The sequence below is a fragment of the Mustela erminea genome, chromosome 7 (assembly GCF_009829155.1).
Source record: "Mustela erminea isolate mMusErm1 chromosome 7, mMusErm1.Pri, whole genome shotgun sequence".
NCBI lineage: Eukaryota > Metazoa > Chordata > Mammalia > Carnivora > Mustelidae > Mustela > Mustela erminea.
The window spans coordinates 102189478-102207983 of record NC_045620.1 but is presented as its reverse complement, the minus strand read 5'-3'; the positions used below and the strand labels follow the sequence as shown (position 1 = coordinate 102207983).

The 18506-nt window shown below is 40.4% G+C and overlaps 1 protein-coding gene across 5 annotated transcripts in view; it reads right to left on the bottom strand.

Moving 5' to 3' along the window:
* KDM3A (lysine demethylase 3A) overlaps window positions 1-18506 on the bottom strand; it is a 55374-nt gene that overhangs the window by 7774 nt on the left and 29094 nt on the right. For 3 of the 5 annotated variants that reach the window (XM_032352688.1, XM_032352689.1, XM_032352691.1), the window contains exons 12-21: window positions 15426-15640; window positions 12065-12217; window positions 11837-11932; window positions 11326-11453; window positions 9483-9678; window positions 7568-7740; window positions 6952-7188; window positions 5508-5679; window positions 3074-3161; window positions 2053-2183 (exon numbers count right to left, since the gene is read on the bottom strand). In XM_032352688.1, coding sequence (XP_032208579.1) covers window positions 2053-2183; window positions 3074-3161; window positions 5508-5679; window positions 6952-7188; window positions 7568-7740; window positions 9483-9678; window positions 11326-11453; window positions 11837-11932; window positions 12065-12217; window positions 15426-15640 — 1589 coding nt within the window. The remainder of the gene's footprint in view (window positions 1-2052; window positions 2184-3073; window positions 3162-5507; window positions 5680-6951; window positions 7189-7567; window positions 7741-9482; window positions 9679-11325; window positions 11454-11836; window positions 11933-12064; window positions 12218-15425; window positions 15641-18506) is intronic. The other 2 variants (XM_032352692.1, XM_032352693.1) reach the window with 2 other exon arrangements.

The following is an 18506-nucleotide window of genomic DNA, read 5'->3' as shown; positions in this document are numbered from 1 at the left end:
GCCTGCTCCTTGGCCAGTGCCAAAGGGAGGAAAAGCATTGTGACAAACAAAGATGGAAGCAACACCTACCCAGCTACCAACCCAACACTCATCCACAGGCAGCTACAGGCGACTGCACGCTGCTAAAACGGTCTGTAAATGGAGAGTCTAAACTCCAACAGAACCGAGATTATAAAAACATAAAGGTCCCAGGGAAAGGATTCCTGAACGTAACACCACGGACAATCATGAAGACCACACGAGCAGACACAACGGGGACTGCTGGGTGACAGCACTGGGGTTCAGGGTAGAGAGCAGCAGAACTGGCCTGAAAATCAGGAGACCCAGCGTCCTAGTCCCAGACCTGCTACTGACGGACCTAGGTACGTCCTGAGCAGGTCACTGTCCCTGCCACTGTCCTGAAGTCCCTGCCCCCCTGGGTAACACTGGTGGTAGTACTGGGGATGGAGAGATGCTGACTCTCTCTCCAAAGAGCTTTTTCACCCTACTCTGCCTGAGGACTCTCAGCTCGATCATTCAACCTCTGAAAATGAACATATTTCATATTTTCAATTCCTACCTGCTGACTCTGGACAGGAACAAGAGTAACACTGCCATCTATCTGTTCTTGTCTATGCTGCTAAGCTGTTTAAACCAGGCCGACAATTTATTCTGGAAACTTCTCAGGTAACCACTTCTACCCCATAAAGCTTTAAGAGGCATACAAAGCATGGATAATCATTATGCAACACTATACCATTTACTTTAGTGGAAAAACACTTTCATTCACATGAGTTTACGTAAATATCTGCTAGAAGCAGAGTACGTCTTGAGACCCCAACCAACTAGCTGCTCTGCAGGGCCTGAGAGAAGGAAACTCAGCCAGTGAACATGTACAGGCCCACAGCGTACACAGGGCTCTCCAAACTGAAACCTGACATGTAAAGGAAATACATCAGGGGACTTCACCTGCTATGTCCTTTCTCCCAATAACAATAACAATAAACAATTCCTCTCTCCCACAGACCATTTTCTCACCCTACCCTCGCAGAATGTTCTCAGACATCTAAGCTGTGGGAGCTCCCCAACATAAACTCCATTCTTAAAATGTTCCCTGACCCCACCCCAGATGGATCCCTGGACTAACTCTACCATAACAGAAGAACTGTGGGGCTGAGATCCAAGGCCCTGCTCTTCTCGGCCCCCAACAGTCTCTGGAGAACATGGCAAAGATGCCAAAGGACTCTGTCCTTTTTTTAGGGGGGTTGTCAGCCTCAGGACCGAGAGACTGGACTTTAGAGTAATTATGGGAGGACAGAATAAAATTGAAGTAGTAATTTCTAGAAGGACTGGGAAAAATGGGGTCCAAATAGTATAAAAGACTAAAGCAAAGTCAATAAATGATCCAAACAACTGAAACTTCATTCAACAATCCATCAATAAACAATTCCTTCAAAACAGCCAACTATAGTTAAGATCTAAATAAAGACCCAACAGAAAACTGGTCAAGGTCACAGCAATAAAGATGAAACACAACTCTGGTTACCGAGGAAATCAATCTCTATCCTGTGCAATCCCCCTTGCTGGATAGCTTAGGGAGTCATGCCTACACAACAGAAATCCAATTCAGAGGGTGCTTCTGATACTAACTTAAGTAACAAACTACTACCCCCAACATGGGGGTATTTAAGTGTAGCAGATGTTGAAATAGCTAGAATGCTAGCAGACTGACTTTAAAATGAGTAACAAAGTTACATGAATTTAATGATGTACCATACAACCACCAAAATTAAAAACTATTAAGCAACACAAAGACTTTTCAAAAGAACGAGGTGTAGAAAAGAGAAAAATAAAAAATCGCACACATCCCTACAACTGCAACTATGAAAAGGAAATACACCTACACGTGGAAAAACAATGAAAGGAAATATGCAAAAATGAAGCCCACTGCTGTGTGAAGTGTTAGGACTCTAGAGGTCTTCCATTTCCACCTTCCTCAAGAGCAATTTTCCAAACATTTTGACATGCTCTATTTCCATTATAATTTTTTCAAGTTAGCCATTTCTTTCTTACCATAAGCATTATACATCTTGGGACCCAGATCTGGCCTCACAAAGTAGTTAGGCAGCCTGGAGGCCAAGTTTAGTTTGCCATCTCTCCTTGTGTACTCAGGCAGTGGAATATTGGCCATCAGATCATCAAACCTGGAACAAGAGAACAAGCATTTGCAAAATAAGCTTGCCTTATCTATGGATAAGGATTAGATAAGGATCTAATCCATCACTGTGTGATCTGTTTTGTTCCTTCTCACCAAAAGGAACAAATAAAAATATGTGCAGTTGTAAAGATGGAGAAAGCTTTCCCTGAACAATATTTAAGAGTAGAATTACAGTAGTTATGAACAAAGATATCGTCTTTCTCTCACACATCACCCATCTTTATCAAAATGATCTGGAATATTTCAGACAAAAGATGTGAGCAGTAACTTCCTGATACGAAGCAACCCTCAGGGATTTATTATTTATTAGTTCTAAGGATCCTTTCCAAGGTTCAAGCTCAAATCAGGAAAATGGATCTACCAATTCAGCTATCTTGTTGTTTAATGCACTATCATTACACTGAACCCTGATAGGTCCAATCCCAATACTGCCTCCAAGTCAGAGGCCGCACACCTCATTTGGCCTATTCTCTGGCACAGCACTAAAATGGAAATGTGTGAAGCTTTCATTGGCCAAATCTCACAGTAACTTCTTTATCTTATTTAAAACACAGATCTCCAAAGACTATAGTCTAAAAATAAAATATCAGCACCAGTAAAACTATTCCATATTTCCAACCACCCCCCACTTTTTTTTCTGAGGGAGAACACAAGAGGGGAGAGGGTCAGAGGGAGAAGCAGACTCCCCACTGAGCAGGGAGCCCAATGTGGGACTCCGGGATCATGACCTGAGCCAAAGGTAGTCACTTCACCAACTGAGCCACCCAGGCGCCTTCATCTTCCCCTTTTGAAAAACTCTTTTCTCACCACCTCAAGAAGAATTTATCCTATCAAGTCAAGGACAGAATCATCCCTCCCCCTGGCCAACAATCATACCTAGAAGGCATCATATCTCTAAAATCCTCTCCTGGTGGCCAGTCCTTAAGTTTCAACACCATTGGTTCTTTTTCATTTTTCAAGCGGTCTGAAAGGTAACCAGAATTACTGATTTGTTACTATTCATAACTCAGAAACAGACCAAAATAAAGGCAAATTAGCATTTTATGCATAACAATGTGAATAAAATTCTTGTCTGCAAAATCTTCATAACCCGATACATTTAGTACACACTTTTTTAACAATTCCCCGCCTGCCAATTACCAACTATTACATTTCTACACTGCCCAGAAACCCATTCATAACTAGGAGGCAGCACAGAAATAGCAAAATAAAAATTACAATCTAATCTTTTCTAGATGTTTATTAAACTGCTGCTCCTCATTCTTTGAGATTTCAGCCACCCCCTTTTGCCCATTACACACAGTTGGGTGTTTTGACAGTTGTCTCTCAGATCCAGCATTTTCCTAATATACAGCATTCTGGAAGAAGAGAGCAGCTCCCTAACTAATAAACAGCAACGCACTTTAACAGTAAGAGGTCACAAATGTTTAGGAGACAAGGTTTTCTAAAGCTACTATGGAAATAAAAATGACTGGTCTTGCTCAAAGAGACTGAAACTAGCTGATGTTCTGTCCAGGGACAAGTAGGGCCAATAGCACCACACGATTTAGTCAGAACTATTACCTGTGGCAAATAATGCCAAGGAACCAAGAACCAAGTTCTGATCGAAAAAGACACTGATAATTACAATCAACAGCAATGACAACTACTATTTCATTTCTTACTGTGCTCTAGTCTCTGCCAACTGTCTTAACCATTTAATCCTTACAACTAAACCCGATATCCCAATGAGATTAGGCATCATTTAATATTCCTATTTGGGGACAAGGAAACTGACAGACACACCCAAGGTCATCCAGTTACTAAGTGGCAGAATTGGGATGGAACCCAGGTTTGACTTCAGACTCCGTACTCTTGAGGACTAACATCTGTGTAATGTTTTGTAGTCAACCAAGTACTGTCCCATAACCTAGTTTAAATAAATGCACACTCCAGGAAGAAACAGAAAAATACAAGGTAACAGTGTGTGTTCAGAAGAGCAGCAGTATGTCACTGTGGGTGGGGTGCTGGGGATGTGTGCAACAGAATCTTCAGCATAGAATGGGCAAGCTACAGTTGACTTGGAGCTGTTTTCACCATCGGCCAGCATGAGGAAGCTTGAGTCCCAAGAAAATTAAGCTACCAAGCTCCTATACACCACAAGGATGTATCAAGAGACGGGACTTGAATTCAGGCCTCAGTGGAAAGCTTCAAAAGACCTGCTGTCCAGACACAGCATTTAGAGGTTGCCTCAGCTGCATAGCACTGCCGCACTAGGTCAGGTCCTTTTCCCAGGACACCAGTACCTACAGACTGAGGGAGACAGGGGGACAAAGGCCCTGCCATGTCCCACTTCAGCCCAGTCTGAGACAATGAAGGTTAATACTTGTTTCAGAACTCCCTGCAAGACTGGATGAGGATCTGAGGAGCCTGCACTGCAAATGACTCCTTTCCCTGCTCAGTTCTTCTTTCTCCTCCTTTGTTTCACAGATGCTGATCCCTAAGTAACCATCTTCTGCCTGAAACTCCATTTCAGCAGCTACTTGTGGAAAACATCTTTACACCTTATATTAAAAAGTCAGCCCTAACTTCGTTATAAAGTTTATTGAAGGTATGAACTATAATCTGTAAATGTGGGTAAAAATGAGTAAGGAAGCAGTAGATTAAAGGTGTAAGTGTGTCTAAAAAAATGAGAGTGATGAATGAGGGAACTTGAATTATTGAGCATCTGAAGAATTAACTGGTCAAACCCTCCAGCGGGGATGGGGGCCTGGTGATGGTGATATGAATCCTGGTAACAGTTTACTGATGGGCCAGTACGCAGAAAGGGCCAAGCCTCAGGACCAGACACACAAGCTCCCAGTGGAGGTGCAGCAGGCAGTGACCAGGATACCCTCCGTGTTAAGTGAATTCACATTCCCTGGCATCTTCAGGTCCACTTAACTTGTTCAACAGGAGTTAAAATTTTTAAAGCAAAAAAGGATGCATGCAGGTCAAACACACATATACCCACCAGCCTTGAGTCACAAGCCCTGGCTTTGTGCTCTGTTCCCAACAGGCACAAGAGAAAGCATAGAACACCTGTCACAGGACACACGTGGCGCCACCTGTAGAACAGATGCCCGAAACCTCACCTAAGGAACCACAAAGTGAATGTTGCCTTGGTTCTAAAGCATAATAAACTTTAAAAAAAGGGGTGGGGCTGGAGAAGAGGTAAGACATGACTTTTAAACTCCAACTCATGGAGTCGTCACTGAAGGGCTTCAGACTCCTGCTACTCCTGTGCCCTCCTTTTACATCCTAACTCCCTTCGAAGGTCTTTCATACATACTTGGAACATCTTCAAATCCATCCCAGAAGTCTCCTACTGTGGCTCCAGTGATGATTTCATTGGTCCTACAGTTAACCAGGTCGACTTCCTGATTCCCAAACTCTTTCCTGAAGGATTCAGGTTTCCAAAGCTCAGAGTTCAATTTATGATGCACTCCTGACACCATCACTGGCTAAAAGAAGAGAATGAAGACTTTAGTTTGAACTCCCCCAGCTCTGTCCCCAAACCAAAGGCAGCCCCTTTCCAACAGCTGCTTGTTCGTTTCTCGGTGACTGGTCCTCAGTGGCAGATCCTGAGGTGACAGCTTAGTGCTCTGAGCTCCCACAGCACCGCTTGTCTTCATGTACTCCTTCCTCCTTGCTCTCAAACTACATTAGTAAGCTTCCAGAAGCAAGGAGCCCATCTTCTGACTCGGAGGCCATCACTCACAGAATACCAACACCAAGGCTCAGGACCAGGCAGGGAATGTAAAGGAGGGACAAAGGTGGTAGGACTGTCCTGTCCACAAGGGGTGCTGCCAACGGTCTCCAGCCTATTCCTGTCAGGCAGGAATATGGACCTGCAGTTGCCAAGACAAGCCAGAAATCCCAATCTTTACATGAAATAGCCTAACTAAAATATGGAGAAGTTCAATTTTTTTTTTTTAAAACATTATGGAATCCAAACAAAACATGGCTGGTAGATTGCATTCAGCCTATTGTCATCATCATGAGCTTATCTTCTCTAGTATACAGGGCTGAAAAATTATGTGGGAACTTCTTCTTGGTTAAATACATATATTTCTCTATTTGGCAATTCCGCAAGTCCTGGCCTTGTCTAAGAATACAGTGTTCCTTTAGTGAGGTCTCCATTTGGCCAGAAGAAAAGCCAAACATCCAGAATACTAAAGCCAAAACAAGAAAGCAGAGGAGCAGTTCCACAAAGCTATGCATCTCCCAAACCATCAATCAAAAAACAATGCAGACCCCTGGGAGACCACACACCACTCCAAGAGGGCACCACGTGGCTCTGGCCCACCTAAAATCGCCTTCAGCATAAGGGTTTTAATTCAGGACAGAGGGACACATGATTCTGACTGTATTCTGTCTAATGCCCCAAGCCCCAACAGCCTTACTCTTGCTCATTCCTCCCATTGAGGTTCATCACCCAAGAATCACAGAGCCCAAAAAGCATACATCAAATATCCAAAGATGACTGGTTTAGGAATAATCAAAACCTCACTGGAAGAGAACTCAGGAATGTCTGCAGTAAAAAAAATAGGACTCACAGCTACAGTGCCTTAATTACATTCACCCTAAACAATAAAGTACAAAAAGAGCAGATAAAGTATATACCACTTACAACTGAAGGGTGGCGGGATGCGGGGACAGGACTGTCAGAAGCCTACTGAAAGAACAGAGGAAGGGGCTCTGAACTGAGTTGGGGGGAAAAAGGCCCCTCTTACCTGTCCTTGTTTCCAGCACTCCCTAAACACATTCCAGTTGCTCTTGTTGTTGGGATCTTGGAGGCATAGCAAGCGATTATCACACAGCCAATAGTGAGGAGTGTCAAAGCCCAGAATACTGGGCTTAATAGTCAGTCCTTGAGGCCTCTTAGAAAAATCAGAAGACGTCTTATTTTGCACCAAAGAGGCAAAGATGTCATCAAGGATTTTTGGTGTATTTTTCAGTCCATTTTCTGTCTGAATTTAAGAAAGAACACAAGTCTTTAAATAGGTCATTCCCTTCCATCAAAAAATCCATTCCTACAACGCTAGTGTTAAGTATCAAATACCCAGAAGAGTCCAAGTCAGGATCCTAAGACAAATAGGTAAGTTCCCTTCCCCCACTTGACATTACAACTCACAGAAATAGGTAAAGAAAAAGTTTAACAGGAAAAAAATGGCCCATCTCGGTACACTAACCCTGCAAAGCCCACTGCCAACGAAACCTTCTGTACCCATGAAAGCAAGCCTAAGATTCCTATCTTCTTTCTACTGTCTGTTTCAATTTTTTTGGTCTCTTCCTATTCTGACTCTATTCATTTTTACAAGACAAAATATAAATAAAACAAATATATACCTTTCCTGCAGAAGAATTCAAGAGATTTCGGAGGAAACCAGAATTGTTGTTGCTTACAGGTGTTAAAATTGTGCTGTTAAAGGTGTGGAGGACTGTGCTGGATTTGCTCAAAGGAGGGAGGGGTGGAAGGCATTTGATTTCATTCTTCAGAATTGGCATCGTTGGTTGTTTTTCTAGAAACAAAACCAAAACCATCCAGATGGAAAAGCATTCCAAAAGGCAAATCCCTTATTTGTCTTCTATTAATAGAATTACTTTGGGACTTGGATTTCATTTACTTTAGAACAAAAAACTTAAGAGGATAAATACCAATAAATCATTGATTGAGACAAGGATTTCCAACTGGTATTAAAACAAGAAGTACACAACATTCACGGTAATATTGTATTAATTGGGTTTTTAAAAATTTCTTCCCCCCAGTGTAGCTGACAATATTCCTTTAGTTTCAGGTGTCCAACATCATGATTCAATTTCTCTGTTATGCTGCGCTCACTGCAAGTATAGCTCCCATCTGTCAGCATACGACATTGTTAAAATACCATGGACTGTAATCCCTATTGTTGTGCCTTTTATTCCCATGTCACCTTCATTCCATAACTGGAAGTCTGTATCTCCCACCCCCTTCACCCATCCCCACCACCCCACCACCCCATATCCCCCTTTGGTAATCATAGGTCTAACTCTACTTTTTGTTTATTCATTTGTTTTTTTAGATTCCACGCATGAGTGAAATCATGGTGCAAATGATGTTTCTTAAACTTCCATTTTCTATCTGCTTGCTCCCGGTACACATCATTTTTATAAATTAACATTGTAACTGGCAATCTTAATAGATACGTATTTATTAGATATACTTTTATTTTTTACATATATAATCAGGTTGTCTAGAATATCAACAGCTTTATCATTTTCTTCCAATCCTAAAATCTTTTCCTGTTTGTCTGCCTTATTGCAATAGCCAGGAATTTCAGTACAATGTTTAATAGTAATGGCAGATATCCTCTTATCCCTGAACAGAGGCACACTGTTTAAAAAACTATTCAAACAATTTAAAAAAAAATCAATCATTAAGATATCTGCTGTCAGTTTTATTGTAAAAACTCATTAATGATTAAGGATGTTCCCTTTTGTTCCAAATTTATTTTTTTAAAATCATGAATAGGTATTGAATTTTACTACTTTCTCTGTCTTGTCATGTGACTATTATATTTTCAATGTTAAATGACACCTGCATTTCCGAAGCCCTGGTTGGTCTTACTGTAGATTTCCTGAAACTTGTTTAGGATCTCTGCATAAAAGAAATTAACCTGCAATTTTTCTTTCTTATAACATAGCTAAAAAGCAGAATCACCTAAATTCTAATTTAATGGTCTCACTCCAAAGCCTATATTCTTTACACTGTCATCAAGCATCCTAAGACAGAGGAGAAAAATAAAACTGAAGCTACAACGTTCTAATTAGACAAAACAGGAACAAACAGGATAAGGACAGAAAGGTCGAAATCATTTATTAAAGCAAGTCTCAGCCCACTCCTTTCTTGCCAAACACAATCTCAGCCTAGAGTTCAACTGTCAGCAGAAATTCTACCTTTTGGGACTGCCCCCCTACCCCTTAATGTAGGCTCCACATTCAGCATGGAATCCAACATGGGGCTTGAACTCACAACCCTGGTATCAAGAACTGAGCTGAAGAAGAGTTGAACGCTTAATCCAGGTGAGTCACCCAGGTGCCCCTTGGGATTGCATTTTAAATATACTTGCATTTATGACAGGTCTCCCTGGTGAATACAGGGAACCACCCCTTTCCACTCCACACACTTCTAATCACACTGCTCTCACAGCAACTGAGGTTGCCAATCCCCTCCGAGAATGGACTGAAGTTCCCAGGAACCCAGAGGAAAGCAGGAAACCCTCACCCTTGTTTTCCTTGTTGACATTCCCGCTGGTCAGGTCTGCCAGCCAGTTTAAGGGAGAAGTGCTGGCAGGGCAAGCAGGCTTCATGCTGCTGGCTGGCTTGGAAGTGGCTTCCCCAGCCACAGGCACTGGCTCCAACACCAAGGGATTCTGCTGGAACACGGCACCAAGAGTAGGTTTTTCTCCAGCAAAAGAAGTCTGTGTTGAGTTTAAAAAGAGAATTTTCCACAAGCTGAAACATTACATTTCCTTTTCCTTATCTTCTCCCCTAACAGCTCACCAGTGAGAAATGTCCCACACAAAATCACCTAATAGCCCTGGACATCATCAAAACTGCAGGACTCTTAAAATAATAGAGCACAATTAGATCAAGTAGAAGAGGTTTTTTTTTTTGTTTTTTTTTTTTTAGCTTTTAATTTTAAGTCTTACTGGTGAAAACAAAAGACATGTTAAGAATTTAAATACAGCAAGATTTCCCTCCCTAACCCTAATCAACCATTTCCTGCTCATACATATCTCTTATCACTCCACCTACCATGTTGCTTTAAATAATGACCAGTTTGTGCTCAGCTCCCCTGTGAACTCACAGTAGCTGGAATAAGCACTCACAAGATGGTTGCTGAATGAATGAATGAGTGAATGAATGAGTGAGTGAGGCAGAGCAGGAACGGTACAGCTCTGATTTCAGAAGAAAATGAGATGCCAGAGGGAAAAAAAATGGTCTTTTGTTTCAGCATAGCATAGCAGGCTTTAAAAATGAGATAAACAGCTCTTAAAAGAACTCAAACATTAAAAAAAAAAAAAACTAGACAGAGCACACCACTTATTTTTCTGTTACTTAGAAACTGCCCTGACTTAGCTGATGAATTTATACAAACAGAAGAAGAAAAACCAGTCAAATTCCTGCTATGGTCCCCGCCTTTTTCTTTTCTTTTTTTTTTCTTTTCTTTACGTGTGATGGATTTTTGTGATACTCAATGATCAGTATTGTTTATTATTCCGCTGTTGTTTATTTTTTTAAAAGTAGGCTCCATGCCTAGCGCAGAGTCCGACGTGGGTCTGGAACTCACAACCCTGAGATCAAGAGTTGGACGCTTAACCGACTGAGCCATTCAGGTGCCCCCATTCCTCTGTTGTTGATGAGGAAGCAGAAGCATATTGAAATCAGCTCATGTCATACAACTAGAAAGTGCAGAGTAAGAATTCAAATTCAGTTCTGAATCTAAAGAGCACAGCTCTTCTACCTCTACTGCCTTTGACACCATAGCTTTATGAAAAATGTGGAATTCTGCTTATCAAGTATGATGTGGGTGAAGACACTGGGGAGAAGGGGAGGAACAAAGAGAGAATAGGGTAGATGTGATGGTTGCAGATGAAGGGGAAGCTACCAGGAAGAGGCATGTGAGCACCACAGAAATGCACAGTTTTTATGGTGAGTGATGGGTATTTAAAATTCATTCAGTATTATTTCCTTTAACTTTTCAAATATATATTATATAGATGACATATACTTGGTAATTTTAAACAATTATCTTAACTTTGTAAAACATGAAAAGTTTTTTACAAACCCACATAAAATTCAAGAGCAACTTATTAATTAAGATAGAAGATATTTTTGCTTTTTCAATGAATAAAAATAAAAACCTACAAAAGAGGCTACAGAAATGAGGTCCACAGAAATGTGAAAAGTGAGAATGGGTCCAAGAACTATCACATGAAATGTAGGAGCTATTTCTTTCCACTGAACACTGTCCCCATGTTCCTTTCAAATATACTACAGAAATCCTTCGGTTACTTGGAAAGACAGATATATCAAGAACAGTGAATCTAGCAAAAACAATATACCTGTTTTATGTCTTCCTTGGAGGCTGGCTTTGAGAAGAGTTTGAATTGCCTGTTTGAACAGGGACAATTTGCTTTTATTCCCCATTTTGCTCTCACAGAATGAACAATATCTCCAACATCATAGAGGGCTAAAAAAAGGACAGAGACAAACATCTCAACAAGGGTATTAGGCACATTCAACCTCAATATAACAAAGCAGAAACTGGTATTTCCAACAGTTTTCCTTTTTTTTTTTTTTTTAAAGCAACATGGTGCTTAGATTCTCTCTCCTTTTCATACTAAGTATGCCTTCCCCTGCAAATGAATCATTTTCCTTCCTTCTACAAAACTGTTCACAAAACCTTAATTAAAAAGCTCTTAAGGCATGATTTAATACATCTTTGGACAATTTACGGCATATACTAAGGTAAGTTATCAAGTAATTATACTACATAAAGTAAAACCAAACCACCAGACCCTATGAGCTAACCAAAACAAGGGGGAAAGAACATCACTGCACCACATGGAGTACCTTTCCCAGGGATGATTTGTGTAGGCATTAGGTTCTCTGGTTCATGTATCTGACTCTTCACACATCTCAGCCAAGAGAAAGTCTTGTAGGCAGCACCTGCAGAAAATGATTCATAGTAACTGCTCCTGGACTCTGGCTTGCTTCAGAAATCCATCAACCACAAATCAGTAAAAGGCTTCATTTAAGAGTGTAAAGGGGAGCTTGGAGGAGAATCAAGTTATTTCTCACCTTGTTGGCAATTCTTCCTCTTCATCCGGTAGCAATCCACACATACTCCAAACCCACACCTAGGACACACCCAGTGCAGGTTGAAGATAGTGGTGTCACACACATCACACATTTCCCGAACACCTTTGACAGCTCGCTTCCAAGCAACCTGTCCTACAAAAATCAATAAATCACTTAGTCTTGGGAGGAGATGATTTTTGAAATAAAATGTGAAATAAAATAAAATGTGTAAATACTGATGTCATTTCTCCCTCTCAGTGGAGTTCCTATCAACTCTGTTCAGCCTTCAAAGACCATCTCAAATGGCCCCCCAACCTCTCCCCACTCGACTATGAAGCTCTCCTGGATTTCTTCAGCACTCTCATCAACCTGGATTTGTACTTTAAACTCAAGCTTCTTCACACTGTATACAGTCAGGTGTGGCTTTACCTCTCCTTAGGAGAGGACGCTCTGTATAAGCAGAATCCCTGCTTGAAGGGCTGTGCCTTGTCCCCACTGACACTGCACAGTGCTGGTACATATGAAGTACTGCAGAAGTAATCAATTAAAAAAAAGAAGCAGTGATTACAGAAGCTGCAGTTCAGACACAGGTATTATACAGCAGTGGTTCTTTCACCTTTTGGATCATGGGCCCCTTTCAGAATCTGAAGACAGCATGGACCATGCTTCCACCAAAGGAAAAAAAAAAAAAAAGACTCAGATACACAAAGCCAACACAGATTGTCAGGTCATTCCCACAGGCCCTGAATCCACTCACACAGCCTATGAAAAATCCCAGGGTGAAAAAAAAAAAAAATCCCAGGGTGTTAGGGAACCTGGAGGGAGCAGCACATTAACTTAATAATAGTACAAAGTTGGTTTCTTCATGGGCCAGAGCCAGAAACCTGACTTTTTTAGTGTTAATAGTGATGCAGGCATCCAGGACTGACTCACACTAACCAAATAACCAACAGGTTGAGGCATAATCCAAGATTCTACAAAGTGGTATCTTCTGTGGCAGTGGCCAAGCCCTGATAACTAGATGGGGGCACCTTCCAGGACTGGGTAGGACATCATGCCCCTTTCCCCATATGGAGGAATGCCAAATCCGGTATCAGAAAGCTTCAAGAGTATGTGCAAAGGGAGGACATTTTCCTGTGTCATAAAAGCGCCCAATGTTTGTTAATCAGAAAGCTCTTTTCTGTCTCTCTCTCTCTTGAATAAGACTGGATCAATACCGTTACATTCTTCTTTTTATGGAAAATATATCTTTTTCCACATAATCCAATCTGTGGTTTATTCACGCTTTCTTCTAGGAACTGACCAAAACACAAATGATCAACTTCAGTTTTTACCAAATTAATCCAACTGCTAAACGAACTTCTGCCATTCCATTATAACCTAACAGCTCACCGCAAAATACAGAGCTTTAGGCTTTTTACAAATGAGGTGTTATGAACTTTCCCCTAGTTACTTGGATTAGACTATTAGATATTCTTAGATCTCTTAGCCACCCATTTAACAATTATATGTCATTGGAAAGGTTGACACCTGCTTCCTTATCTCAGGATCAGAGAGTAAGCCCTCTAGGAACATCTTACAGTACATTCGTCAATATCATTCACAGTGAGTTCCTCTCTTCAACTGACCAGTTTGTCACAGAGGAAATAGAGGAACTGGATAGGCGAGGAGGAAAGGTTAATCCTATTTAAATCTTTAAGAACAGAGTTTCTTAATTATATTCTTAAAAAACAACTATCCCTACCTTTTTCTGTACATTATTCAGACAACTTCCCTTGAATAAAGGAAAAACATCAGTTGCTTACAACAAGCCCTGCTAATTCAGGAGTGAAGCTACTAATATATCCCAAGTGTTTCTACACTGCAGCTCACTTATATAATACCTACCTAAGTAACTTCTAAAATCAGTTACTTAAGAATTTCTCTTTAACCTCACTACTCTTACTTAAATGTATATAATTAGGAAACTCTTTATCTCTACTAAAAACAGAAAACAGTGTCACTCATCCTAAATAAAAGATTACAGAGAAAAACTTCAGTAAGATCCTTGATTTGTCAGAGTCTCTTCTCCTCCAACAGAACAGAGTGATTCTATAGCTACTCTTAACTGTGGCCAAGTACTTTGGCTCATGACTTTGGCTGTCCCCCAGAGTTGACGATCCCATTCTCCTTCTAGCTCTGAATTCCTGCTCTTCAGAATGCCTGTGTTCCCATTCTGCAGACTTGGAAATTCAACAATATCCATACCTATCTAGTGAATTATTTTTGTGAAACTAGTTTCAATTAGTTTCTGGTACCTACAACCAAAATTCTCAAGATGGTATGTATGGAAGCTTGTACTGAAACATATTTGGTTATGCAAAGTCTGAAAAGATACCTAGGAGAAATGAAAGGCTTCACTTTTAAGTTTCAACCATTTGGGAAAGATAAAATGTGGAAGGACGCCTAAGACTTTAAAAATAACTGCTTCTGGGTACTTCAGGCTAGATACCTTACTTTTACAGAGGCATAAAAAAGAGACGTGTTCTCCCAGACATACCTTGAGATGTCACAAGGGAGGTCTGGTTCTCGTATGTCACCCACACTGATCCCTGTGGTTTACTGGGCTGCCAGATCAGTGTGAGAGTGCTCTTAGGAGAAGACACTGACATTCACCCAGGTGGAACCTCCACGTATCCTGTTAAAACCCTGACTCTAAAGGGAATCCTTTTCACCTGAGCTTGTTCTCATTCTCATGCCTGTGAACCAGCTCCCCAGATTCTGATTCAGTAGGTCTAGAGCCTGTGTCTTCTATTTTCTCTGAAATGCATTCCTGATTATGAACCTTTGTCTTAAAAATAACCCGACCTGGGGGTGCCTGGGTGTATCAGTGGGTTAAAGTCTCTGCCTTCAGCTCAGGTCATGATCTCAGGGTCCTGGGATCGAGCCCCGAGTTTGCTCTCTGCTCAGTGGGAAGCCTGCTTCTCCCTCTCTCTCTGCCTGCCTCTCTGCCTACTTGTGATCTCTGTCAAATGAGTAAATCTTGAAAAATTAAAAAAATATATATACCCAACTTAAGGCCTCTTCCCCTTTTGATGAGCCCACACTGAGAAAGGCTGTGCAAATTCTACCACTACCTTACCTTCACCTTTCTTAACAACAAAGGAGTTTCACTCCTGTAGTAACTACCCCAAAATAAACCCCAGAGACAGTGATTGATGAAACCAAAAGGCAGTTATAAAAGGGAAAATGCAACCTCATTATACCAAAATCATCCAAACTTCTGGATACAAATGAAACCCATGCAGTTAGAACTTGGGTGTCATTTAGAAACAAAATCAAGTTGGACTCAAAAATCCTACCCCCTAAGAGATGCTCTTACTGTGTGGCTCAATAGTTGACATAGCTTCCTTTTCAGAAATCACCATTTGACAGAAGTGGTCTCCAATGTTGGCCAGGATATACTTTGCAGTGTCCAAATCAGTCCCCACAACATTTTTGGTTAAAGGCAACCACAAGCCAATTGCTTCACTGTCGTACTTGTTCGGTGTTAAAAAGCCTTCTACCCGCAACACACCATGTTTGTTGAACTGTAACCTAGAGGAAGTGGAGGGAAAAAAAAGTGTGTTACATACACACAAAGCTGATTTACATCTTGTAGTTACAATTTAAATCAACAAGTTCCTTCCCAGTTTTCTATCATCTCCATGGCCAATCACAGTCAATTGTTACTACTTGGCAATGTCAGTGGAAAGACTTAAAAAATCTAAAAATTTCCAAGTTTTTCCTCAGACGACATGGGGAGGGAAGCAGGGGAGAGATGTTTTGCACTTCAACCAAGATCAAATCATACTGCCTCCAGGGGCAGCTATCAAACCTTCCAGACTTGGGATGTAATAGCAAGCACAATCACAAGTCACCACAGAAGAAAACGGAAAACGTACAGAAGGTAATAATAATCTGATCAGATTTTAATACAACCACTCCTTCAAGAGTAACACTCAGCAAAAGAAGGCTAACCCTAGACAGTCACTGAAGCCATGACCATGTAGATCCATGAGGAATTCAGCACCCATATGAATCCTAGCTGTAAATTATTATGTAAGCTTCTGGAATGAGAGGCCGTGATAAGACAGACCTAAGTACCTCAAGTGGAGCAAAAAGGCAGAATACTTTCTCAAGATTCTCTTTCAACATCTCTGACACCTGTTTTTCCTAAGTATTGCTTTTGAATTTTTCCAAAATTCATTCATATTGACATGTCAATCTAGTTGGAGACACAGAAGTAGACATAAAATACACGTGAAGTAGGTAGGATATGACAGATATTATAATGATCATTAAATCTTATAGGAGCCAGAGAATTACTGACTGTGAGTTTTGTGGGACTAATACTAAGACTTCATGGTAGTGATAATGATTAAGAGTGGCATTACTAGAAAAGGAAGACATTAGCTAAAAAAGGCAAGTCAAGGAAACTGTATTTCATACAAAAGAAAGAAAAATGCAGGGATCTTGATTTCTCCATTGGTCCCTGGCCAGCTACCAAGTCTTTCAGCCTGCAAGACATACCTAAAGTTGTACTTTAGAAAAATCATTTGTCCAGAAGAGTGTAGAATGAACTGGAAGGACACTGGGAGTTGCTTAACAGATGCAAATTAATTTCAATCAGTCCAAAGGAGAGATGCAAATTTTTAATTGACAGCCCAAATTAAGACAGTTTTAATACTAAAAAATGAATTTGAAAGCTATTTCAAAGGGGGAGATGGCAAATAGGATTTGGCAACTGGGCTTCAGTAGAAGACCCTAACCGTTTTATTTTATCTGCAGGAGAATTTAATAAGAAACAAACTTGAGGAGGCGGCTAATGACAGCTGATATCTACTTTCTAAAAATCAGGGAGGAAAAAAGAAGCTCTATTCTTTAAATTATGACATTCTTTTTACCAAAGTGGTGAATTCATTCTGGTTTCCACTAGACTGGCTTCTCCTATGCAACATTAAGCAAAGACAGTTTCCTCTTCGAAGAGGTCAAAAATGGTAAAACAGCTAAGTCATAAAATCAGTGATTTCTAGATGGATACAAAATAGTGGTTAAAAAAAAAATGTTCTAGTAATATCTGAAAGAAAAAACTAATTGTTTCCTCCTTAAAAGGCCTCTGCCACTTAAAACCAAAATCAAACAATCTCTCCCCTCCAGTCTGCTTATACTTTTCAGAGCAAGGAACCATAAGGAAAACAAATGTGTAATAGGAATACACAGACCAGATTTCTACAAAGCATAACATTTTGTGCTCTCTATAAAATATACGTCAGAGGGGCGCTTGGGTGGCTCAGTGGGTTGAGCCTCTGCCTTTGGCTCAGGTCATGATCTCAGGGTCCTATGATCGAGCCCCGCACATCAGGCTCTCTGCCCGGCGGGGAGCCTGCTTCCCCCTCTCCCGCCTCCACCTGCCTCTCTGCCTACTTGTAATCTCTGTCAAATAAATGAATAATAAAATCTTTAAAATATATATACATATATATGTCAGAACCCACTTAACACTTAACATACTTACCTGTGTAAAAAAATTCTCCAGAGAGAAAGTAGAACTAACCTTCATTAGAACTTATTCTGGACCACATGTTATTCAAAATATGTTAATATAATGGTATGCTAACATGCTAGCTGTTATTACAGTTCTAAATACTAGACATTTCATCATGGTGCTTCTGCAATTTACTCAGGAACGAATGAGGCAAACTATCATCTAAAAACCTCTACAGTTCATTAAAATGAGCCTAAATCTGAAAGTTACCAGAACAGATATAATCAATGGCCTAAAATACCTGTGCATTCAACTCAGTTCTTCAGCACTCCTTAATCTTGATAAAACCAAAGGGTGAGGAGGTGAACAGAAAGAAATTCAAGTCAACACTTCTGTTTATCATTAGGACTACTCAAGTCTGAAAGTATCTACATTTCTGAGAAAGTGAATCATACTTAAAGTTAACCTATATGCAGAACAACACTGATTATTTATCAAAAAATAGGTGACAACCAAAAAGAAAAAACAGCCTCTTTCTTCACTAATAATATAAGAATTTAGGGAAAATTTGACTTAACAAAACATAAAAATGAAAGGTTTTGCCTATAAAATTAAGGAAGATTTTTAAAAAAAAAGATATGCCTCTTCCTGCTGGCAAAGTACAGAGACAGGAATGTTTAAATGCTGCCAGAGGGCCTGGCCACAGATGCAACCTTCCTGTAGGGCAATTTGGCAGAACATATGTATGAAAGCCTTAAAACACATGGCTTCTGACCCAGTAATGCCACTTCTAGTAATCCTTCCAAAGTAAACAATGAGAGATGGGAACAAGGAGATGATTGTTTGTGAATTATTTTTAGTGACAAAAACAACAAAATAATCTTAACCCCAATAAGAAAATTGGTTAAGTGAACTTGTTTCAAATACTGTTATGGG